Here is a 10,495-nt window from a genome sequence, read left to right on the forward strand (position 1 = left end):
CCCCAGTCCCGAACTGAAACCGCTCGTGCTCGCCTACGTTCCCTCCAGGTGCAGTCGGAGACGTTACCCAGGGAGCATAACCTTGTCATGACCCGATCCGGCTCCATGATCGGCCAAGGTCACGGCGTCGGAGGCTGGGTGTGCGACTCGGCTACCCTCCCCTTGGCGGGACGCAGGGCCTCCCGATCCGGTTTGTCCCCCAGACGCACAGGCTCCAGTGTGGCTGAATCTGACTCCAGCGGAGGAGGAGGAGGAGGAGGAGGGAGTGGAGGTGGAAATGGAAATGGCGGAACCTCCACAGATGGACAACAGCAACCTGCAAGTGGACGCAACTATGCCACAGTCCTGCAGGGCGAGGTGTCTGGACAGAGGGACTATCCCGGCACTCTAGGGAGAGGAGGACTGGAGATGGGGAGCAACTTTGTGGTGGCGAGGCCAGACAGGGAGAACGGAGGAATATCACTGGCCGGGACTCCGTCGGTGTACCCGGAAGCAGCTGGCTTTATTGGGGACTGGCGCGATCGAGTGGGTCTGGGAGGGTATGTTTTGGGCAGGAGGGATATGACCCCGCAGATTTTATCCTTCCCAGGGCAGCCTCGGGGAGCGTACGGCGGAGTGATGGGCTTCGGGGCCAACTGGGTTCCAGGAATGGAGGCGGCAAGAGGGACACCCGGGACAGGGGGTCCCTCCTTGGCATTGAGGGTGGGTGAGTTCCTTCGTCTACGTCTTGCCCAGGTCACGTTTGACCCCTCGCAGCCGCCGTACGACTCTGTGCAGGTGTACGGCCTGGAGGGGACAGGATCCAGGGCCGGATCCCTGAGCTCGCTAGAGAGCGAAGGGGAGAAGGATACAGAGAAGGAAGATTGGGGAGCAGGGCTGGAAGAGTGGGGTCCCCAGTTCCACAAATTAGCCCAACTCTTCAAAGACAGGGAGAAAGAGAGGGAAGATAAGGAAAAAGTTGAGGAGGGTGCCAAAAAGGAGAAGGAAACGGCAGAGGAGCCCGAGAAGAAAGAGAAAAAAGAGGGAGGAGATCAGGCTGGAGAAGACTGAGAGAGGATGAAAATGACACAAATAGGGGTAAAGGGGTAAGAGAGGAAGGGAGGGAATAGGAGGATGATGAAAAGGCAACTAGAGCTAGAATAATGTGAAGAGAAGTTAAAGGGGAGAAAGATGAAGAGGCAAAGTAATAAAAAGAGACAGAGAAAAATGAGCCTAGGGAGGATGGAGAATGCGAGGGCAGGGGAGGGAGTGATTGATGTAATTTAAAGCAATAAGTGTTGAAACGCTGATATGGTTGAGCACAGATACTGAGACAATGCAGAGGCTGCTTCTGCTCGGGGCAGCAACAATTTGTTAAACGCTTTGGACAAAGAAAAACAACCCAAACATCCAAGACTCGATTTAATTCAGCGCTCACGTATGGAATAAGAAACAGCAGGAAACAAGGAGGAAGACGTCTCTCGTTCTTGTGTGTTGACCTGATCTTCACGTCAGCGTGTATGTTCGTATGTGAGGGGATGTGTGAGCACAAAAAGGCATAAATGAACTTGTATGTGTGAGTGTGTGTGTCTGTGTGTATGTATGTGTGTTTGCATATTTAACAGAGACTGAACAAAAGAGTCAGAGAGAAATCACAATTCCCAGAGACAACTTAAAGACAACATTAATGCTATGCGCCGCATAAGCTGCGGCATTAGTTTTTTGGGACAAGTGTGCAAGAACAAACATTTAACATGGAAGTTCAGGAAGTAGGATAACACACGGGGGAATAAAACTGATGTTTGACTATAAAGAGAATAGGATGACGAGGATGTATAGAGAGAGAATCGGTCTTGGAAGTGAGACGATTGTACAGAAACTGTTTTTATTCCATCTGCAGTGGCAGAAAAGTGAATTATTCAGCTTGCTACTCCATTCCAAATGAAAATGATGAATCATTTAAATCCTGCAAAAGATTCTCCCTCCTCTCAGCCCACAAGGAAAACAGACATTGTGAAAAATTTAAATGATTTAGGGATGTGATCCCCCCCCACCCCTCCTCACCCCCTCCCCTCATCGCTCTCGTCCCCCCCAGCTTTTTGTAGTCGAGTGTTGGTATGTTTACAAAGACCCACTCTCACACACTCACACACACACACACACACACACACACACAAACACGCAAAAGAACTGATTAGTACCACAAGGCTTTGATTGTACTACAGTAAATTATAAAAGCCAAACCATCCACAAATATTCCATTTACTATACGGAGCAATGATGACTCTATTATCGGTCGCTTAAATGTTTTTATGGAAGAGTTCAGCTATTTTTTATTCCCAACCCTCCTCTTTTCCTAATAGTCTCACTTGACACACCTTAAGGACAAAGTATGCATGACATATGAGAACAACAAAGTGGCAATCAGTCCCCACTCTGAACATTCATAGTGCCCAAATGAAAATTTTCCACACATCTGTAATGAAATTGTAGGGGAACAACGCCACAGAGACACCCGCAGCAGGCTTTTTGTTCTTGTTAAAGGTCAGGATGCAAATGAGCTGGAGTTTTCAGCTGGAATGCACTTTTATACTGTGTGATGTTCAATAATAGATAATGAATAATGTCAAAGACTACAGTTGTTTTATAAGATGTCAATTAAAGGAAAAGATACAAATGTCTGACTGTATGTAAAAGCATTTCAAATGTAAATACCACTGAATATTATTGCTAAGAAGAGAGTATATAAAATGAAAAACGAGTACAAAAAAACAAAGCAAAAAAAAAAAACAGAACTTAGATGTCCAAATGGAGCACTGTCGGGACTATCTGTATGTACTGTAGATTAGAAATGGATTTACTGAGCTGGACTTTAACAGCCTCCTGGACTGAAAACAACACCATGTATTCAACATCTGTGTTTGGGTTTGTTGTGTGGTAGCTCTTCGTCTGAGATGGACAAGCCAAGGATTCAATTATACATGTGGCCTCTGGCAGAAGTTTGTTGTGCAAAATTTTAGTTGCAGGAAGCCTGTGAGCTCGCCTGTCCTCGTGAACAGCCAATTTGATGAAAATCAAATGGAGTGAGGAGAAATTCCCCTATAAGGCGTACAAAGCAAACAATATATATATATATTTTTTCCTGAAAATCTGGATTATTATTCTGCAAAAGTAGAACAAAAATGGAATTTGTAATGAGTTTTGTATTGCCTGAGAGACATGGAGGTTTTACAGATGGTTACTTCTCTTTAGAAATGTAATAAAGTCTACATCAAGGAAAAGTGACTTCTTTCATCTTTCGTGCATTTCAGGCAATACAGCTCAAATACCAAATAATACTGCTTTTTTTCTTGGCCTTAGCAAATACTCTTATTTTGCAGAATAGTAATTGAACCTTCAAATTTATTGAATTTTCCTGAAAACCTAATTTCTTTGAGTCCAGAGAGGATTTTTTTGCCACATATCTTAGCTTGAATGTGGATGTCTTTGGTGCGCCATCGCAGAAATGTCACTGTTCTGTTCTCACTGGTCCACTGTAACGTTTCCTCACAAGTCGAGTCAAGCTGCCAGCTTCGTTAGTGTCCACCAGTTTGGTCCGCCATAATCTTGTCGTCATGGTCTTTCCACTGTCAACACCTAATCAATCAGGAAGTCGGGCTGCTTTCACTCAATAAAATGAAACCCATTGACACCTCTGTACTCTGTACCTGAGCCACAGACTTGCCCACACAGTGCCACTGTGCAAACTGGACGGTATCAGGACCAATGTACAAAAACTGCACAATACTTGGAGAGGAGTGGAGGCGGTGCAGAACCTCAGGGAGGACTGAGTTATGATCAGTTTGGGCTAATTAACAATATCTCAACTCTCTACATTTGAACAAACCTTTTTTTCAGTTATGTAACGTTGATTAAAAATTCTGAAGGCTGTTAGACACTTAAGGGATGATTCTGGTTTATTACAAAGTGGAGCTTCTTTGAATCATTTCTGCCGCACTTCCTATCAGTAGTTATAACACTATAGGCAGCAAGTTAATTGTTGAGATCTGAAAGTAAATGAAATTGCTAAAAAGAATTCTAATGGGGCAACAAACACAAACTTACTTGGAAAAATGTAAATTCAGCTGTTGCGCGATGTAATGTTCTCATTGATGTTTAAACATTTGTTAATTAATCATAATAAAAAGCATCTCCAGTGATGATCACATGGAATGTGTCGGTCAGATCTTCCTCGTCTGAGTGAGTGACGGAGCAGAACCCAGGTTTCCCGAGAGAATTTGAAGCAAACTTTTGAAATGTTACGAAAAATTAATCAAAACAAAGCAAAAGAAAGTGCATTAGGCCTGTTTTCATTGATCACTTTGTAATGAAAATAAATAAAAAATAGGCTGTTTAGTGTCATCAGAAGGTGCCAGTATAGGCTATATTATGCATGGCTGCAATAAGCAGAGCAGAAGAAACCAGAAACAAAACCAATGACATCCCCAATGCTCATCCTACCACACTATGTAATACCCGAGAAAAAAAATGTACATTTCGTCTCAATACATAATATATCAAATGCCCCAAATACCAGGATGTCCAGGTATATTCTCTCTCATTTTGCTGTATGCAAGCTAAGCATGCTTCTCTGGCCTTTCTGACCCACAATCCTCTGTGCAGCATGAGATATATCGCATACATCAAGCAATAAACTTGAGACGTCGAAAGTGCACAAGCAGCTTCTTTCACATTGCAGACTGTGACAGATCTAGAAGCAAGATGGTCAAAGGTAAAGGCACGATTTAAAGATGTAATGGTGTATTCCAACTGCATCATACTATGAGCGATATTACATACTTTGTAAAGGCACCTGTAGTACATACTGAGAGGGAAATGAAAATAATGCAATTTGGAAATCTTGTAGAAGAAGAAACAAAATAAAGGTTGCCATTTTTCTTTCGTGTCAGTTGGTATTGTCCATGTTTCATGCTCTCCAGCAAATAAGACAATGGAAAAAAAGCAGAAACTATCATTCATGTGAATTGAATGTTCACCAGAAGTATTTCAAAAAGGTGTTTTGATCACCCATTTTGCGTAAAAACTCTTTTTCAAACAAACATCTTAAGTCAGCGTAAAATTTTCTTGTGAAATTGGGGACGTTTTTTTGAAACTTGCCATTTCCTTGCAAATTTCTGATGTAATACTTTCAACGTGATTATGGAAACGTAGCTAGTCTGAGTGAACCCTATGAAGAGGATCAGACTTTGTCTCCTTCATAGTCCAGCTATGTGCTTCCACCAGTGTTCATTAACTCATATTCGTTAGCTGGCTAGCTGCGCTGTTGATGTTTTGCCAGTTGCTAAACAGTTTCATGTGCAATACCACCTCCGCTGGGTTGGGGGATGCCTGACCCTGATTTGCATGTAGCTCGGGGGCCAAAACAGATTGTAATCAGATGTTAGTGTAAATGAGAGAAGCTTAAATGAAAAGGTGCAAATGAGGCTGTAGGGGGTGTTCCCATTTGGTTTTACATGCCTTTTGATCTTGCCCTATTTGACTTTGTTGCAGCAATGTTTCCGAGTTCCCAGCAATTAGTCTGGTGTGTACAATGAACTAACAGAAATGATGTCAAAAACTACAATTACAAGACTCAAGTTGGGACAAACCAGGATTTTCCTTCAAAAAAATGAAAATGACAGCTTAAAATTACTTCAATTTCACTGGTACAAATTAAATGACCGCTGAAGAATGAGCATTGTTGACAGCACAAATGTGTTGCTTCACCAATACACTATCTGTGCATTGTTTTCCTTTACATTTATGTATAATGTGCCAACTTGACTCAACACACGCACACACGCATTATACCAATCCCCACTTTTATTACAGTATTGACGATTCTTTGGCAGCCATTGCAAAAGCAATTAGCATGGTATACCAACAAGTGACCTTTCTCGCCGTTCTAATTATATGGTTTATTCCACAGTCTTGATTGGCTCCAGGTGTCTCATCTTTGCTGATTCAAAGCTCGGCATTGGCTGATTGGTCAAAATCAAAGTGATAATTCTCCTGATTTGTCTTATTTCAGAGTTCTGGAGTGCTGTGCCGACTAAACCACTTGACAGAGCTGATTATCCCACCTCCTGAGCCCAGCAAATTGGTTCAATCAAAAGCGTGATTTGTTGAATCAGTTGTTTTAAATAGAATAAAAGCCTGCAGTCTCTGCAGCCCTCCACAGATCTTTCTCAGTCTTTTAGCTAGCTTCGATGCACCAACAGATGAAAGTGGTCGACCAATTGCGAAGTCCTCTGCAGAAAATAGCTGCATACTGAGCACAGTGAAGCCCCACTCAAATGACAAGAGCAGCTCCCTAACTATCCAGACATATAGTGACTGCATATGTTGCTTAAAGGCTAAAAGTGACCTCTGCTCCTCTTCTTGACCCTCAACAGGTAGACCCCCTATTGGTTCTGCACCTCCTCCCCTCGGTGACTTCATTGCTCCTGCACGATGTTGATACAATTTCACAATTGCGTGCTGAACAAAGTGTATTTATTTCTGTTGTACTTTTTCTTTTTGTAAATTTGAATAAAAAAGGAACTATTTCAAAGAGATGAGTCAGACCTGCTCTGTGCTCCCTTCTACGGCTTCCTGAATTTCTGGATAATCAGACTTCTGTTGCTGGCGTGTGCCTTCTGTTTGTGAATGTGAGTGTGTCTGAGAGGGAAACAGACAGTCAGGGCGCGCTATTGAGGGATTTGCCGTGCAGCGCATACAAATGTGTGCTCACCTCGTGAGCATGTGTCTTGTTGTGAGTAGGTGGGTGTGCCGTGTCAAATTGGCCCCTTGAAATTTCTGAAGCAGAGACAGCGAGTGTGTATGCGTGTCTGACTGCAGGATGAAGGAACACCGTGTTTGGTCTGATCCAGCCCGATGGGGGGATGTAAGGTCAGTAATAGAGGACAGACGGAGAGTTCTGCGGAGTAATCACGCTCTCAGACGAAAGAGGAGAGTTCTCTGTTTGTTTGCCAACAAATTAAAGAAAAAAGAAGAGAGGACATTTGAACTCCAGAGCACCAGCAAATAGAGTAGACCTGACAGCTGCGACCAAGTAATACGAGGCCCCCTCTACCAAGTTTTGCAGCTCTGCTGAGTTCTGCAGCGTTTGTCCTGCTGAATGATGGATCGGGGAGATGTGCGCCATTGCTGTGTGACTGAATAGCTGGTTAAAAAGATTTATTACAATAATCAAATATGAAGGAGGGGATTATTTCTACATGATGGTTTAGAGAATGATCGTGTTAGCTGGGTCTTCGCTTGATTACAATGATAATACCCGCCTCAAGTCAGGGAAAGAGAGGGAAGCAGGGGGAGAGGGAAGGGATAGAGAGAACCATATTAGCAGTTAATATGTAAGTCTGTTGCATTACATAAAATTGTATTTGTGATTGGGTTAGAGCTGATTCTGCAGACCGCTGACGGAAAAAACTCTTGCCATCTTAGCCAGTGTCAGAGCATTCCTATAATTATGAGATTCACAAGGCTGACTCGCCCCTTACGGAAGCAATATCCAGTATCTGGAGAGGATGTGAGGTCTGTTGGAGGCAAAACAGAGCTTTTATTTGCTTTAACCCCCGCCACGCAGATAAAACACATCAACATGTAACCGACGCAACGCTGTTATCGATTTACAACGCCTATATGTGTCAGTCTCCCTCTAGCATCAACACCGCAATGCAGTCTGCTCGGTGAAATGTGCTGTCATGGCACTGTCAATAATTACAGCATGCATAATTGATCATAGTATAATGGCAGAGCTGGGGATAAAATGGGCTCTGTTAAAGCCGTACACCTGGGAATGACTAACTATATGCTGTGGTGGAGAGCTACAGACACACACACACACACACACACACACACACACACACACACTACTGCAGGATGGTCTCATGGGACACAAGGGTTAGTGTATGTTTGCCTGCGTGTGTGTGAATCCAAGTACATGGAGATTCTTCATTCTGTTTGAACCTTCCTGACACACAGAATCCCTCCGGCTATTCAGCACACTGAGCGCTGATGTGTGTGTGTGTGTGTGTGTGTGTGTGTGTGTGTGTGTGTGTGTGTGTGTGTGTGTTACTTTCTGTGCGAGCTCTGCACTTGAGCACTTGTACATCTTTGCATTTCAAGTACATGTGGGCTTTCAGGGCTGCTTCTAAACACAAGGAAAGTGTAAGGGAATGCATTTCAACATCCAGCAGGAACTCAAGACGAATGCAACTTCTTGGACGTTTCACCACCGTGCCCCGTAGTTAAATGTCAAACAACCGCCTAAGTAGCTTTTAACTCCACATGTCCCTGTTGGTTTTCACACTGGCCCGCTCCTATTTCCTCGCCTCCTTTTATTTTTCTCGCGCTCTCTCGCTCATGCGTTCTGCTCGGGATGCTCTCCGAGTGCACTGGCTCATTTGAAGTGGAAAATTAAATCTTCATTAACAATCTTAATTAGAGTTCGATCTCCCCATAGCAAGCCGACAGGGAATCTATAGTGTAACAGGGGGAGACTTGGAGCAGGAGTTGGTTTCGCTAAGGTAGAGGGGTGGGAGGATTAGAGGGGGGTAATTAGTGAATTGGAACTTCAGGGTAAATTACACAAGAGGTATTTACACTTTGGAAGCAGAAGAGGATGGATGGAAAAAGAGGATAATTAAAGTGACCCGCTGGTTTGGCTGATGGCGGACAACGGAATGATGCTGCAGTCCCACGTGTGAGATGTGTGTTGGTGAGCGTGCGATTCTGCGCTGTTGGCAAAGTGGGGTTCAGCGGGGTGAGGGCGAGAAGGAGGGCATTAGTCAGAAATCTTCACTGGAATTGCTTTTTGTCTTGTTTTTGGTGACATGGTGTTACTTGAGGCGGCATAATCCCTTATCATGCCTCCATAAGCATAGAGCATTTGCCTAATACCAGACAGTAATCATTCAAAGACACTGCTAAGCATGCAGCCCAGTGCTCCCTCTCTCATTCACATTTACATACCACAGCACGCTGTTTAACTACTGTGTGCGGGGCATCGTTTAGTAAATAGAACTATTGTGTTCCCGCTCAATTAAAATATGCATTATGTCTCTAAAAATGAAAGCAGGGCTCCTCTTGCAGTGCTTCTTTTTAATTTATTCTGTGAATGATGTCTTTTTTTCCCCACTGTACTTCTATTGTAGTTAGTCATCCTATCTGAAACCATCAAAATCCCTCTGCAGCTCTCTTTTGTGGAAGAAATGAGCTGAGGAAGAGAGATTTTTTGCCTGAGGGAGACCAGGCGAGTTGAACCGGCCCAGGATTTTATCCTTTGACAAGGAACCCGCAAAAGCAGCACCACAACCTGTCATGTGACTGTATACGTCCCCGTGGAATAGATTATTTGTTTAGCTGCTCAGCTGCTTCTTTATTTGCAGAGGACATAGAGATACGCATGGCTGCGGAATATTTCTAAATGGTGAGGGCAGGAGATAGTGTCTGGACCTTCGTTTTATTTATCTGCTCTGCGTAGTTTCCTGGGAGCTGGGTCGCTTGACTGCTCCGAGCAGGGTGATGATATCTGCAGTAATGTTGCCGTGGCGGCTGAAGACTCAGGAGAGGCGTCTGTGGATGTGTGTGTGTGTGAGTGTGTGTGTTGGGAGGTGACAGACTCTGTTTCCACAGCTGATGATTAGAGACAAAAAAGAAATAGAGAACATGATAACCAATTACAGACACACAAACAGAGGCGAAGAGAGAGAGAGAGAGAGAGAGAGTGGGGGAGTCAAATGCGTTCATTAGCCCGTTGTGTCAGATTGGTTAATTGTTCAATGAAGTGAGCGGAATAATAAGTTGAGCAGGGATGTTGTGCCTATGGTGAAATGTTCATGGGGATTTATTCTCATCAGCTGTGCCTCTTATTGTCCTACATAGATCATGGAGAAATGCTAACACAGCTGACGGCGGCAGAAACAGCAGAACCGGTGTTTCGTCAGCTGCCCACTCACTAAATACCAACAGGCACTCCAACAGTGTGCAGCCATTAACAAGTCCCCTGTCATCAGAGAGAGTTTTTTTTTTTTTCCAGGGAGCGCTAGACCTCGGCCAAATAAACATATCTGTCCATCTCGGTGCAAACAGTATTAGTTTGGAAAGAAAAAAATCAACAAAAAGGAGCCTGCACGCTGTGCTGATGTATTTTGTGTGAGTGCAGTCACAGTTATGGGGGATATTTTGCTTTTTATGTCCAACTTAATATTTTATTTCTTCATTATTGTCTGTATTTTCTGTTTATTCTTGCTCATGATTCATTCTGGCTTTTATCTTGACTCATTTATGCTCAGAGGCTTTAATAATGTAGGCCAGGGCATAAGGCTGCCTGGAGTCACGTCCTCTCTGCTCAGAATGTAATTCCCGATCTGTTACTTGACTTGTGTTACTGTTAATTCTCTATTACAGGAGTTGTGCTTATTTTTGTTTTTGCTGACTTGTCGGTTTTCCTCTGCTTCTTGCAGGTCTCTGT

The 10,495-nt window shown here is 43.7% G+C and overlaps 1 protein-coding gene across 2 annotated transcripts in view; it reads left to right on the plus strand.

Moving 5' to 3' along the window:
• The window catches only part of LOC110953274 (uncharacterized), a 182,534-nt gene extending 175,963 nt beyond the window's left edge, over positions 1–6,571 (plus strand). The window contains exon 14 of one of the 2 annotated variants that reach the window (XM_051952945.1): positions 7–6,571. In XM_051952945.1, the coding sequence (XP_051808905.1) occupies positions 7–1,050 (1,044 nt within the window). In that variant the 3' untranslated portion in view covers positions 1,051–6,571. The remainder of the gene's footprint in view (positions 1–6) is intronic. The other variant, XM_051952947.1, reaches the window with a different exon arrangement.
• The last annotated feature ends 3,924 nt before the right edge of the window (positions 6,572–10,495 follow it).

Source organism: Acanthochromis polyacanthus, chromosome 9, assembly GCF_021347895.1.
Source record: "Acanthochromis polyacanthus isolate Apoly-LR-REF ecotype Palm Island chromosome 9, KAUST_Apoly_ChrSc, whole genome shotgun sequence".
Lineage (NCBI taxonomy): Eukaryota > Metazoa > Chordata > Actinopteri > Pomacentridae > Acanthochromis > Acanthochromis polyacanthus.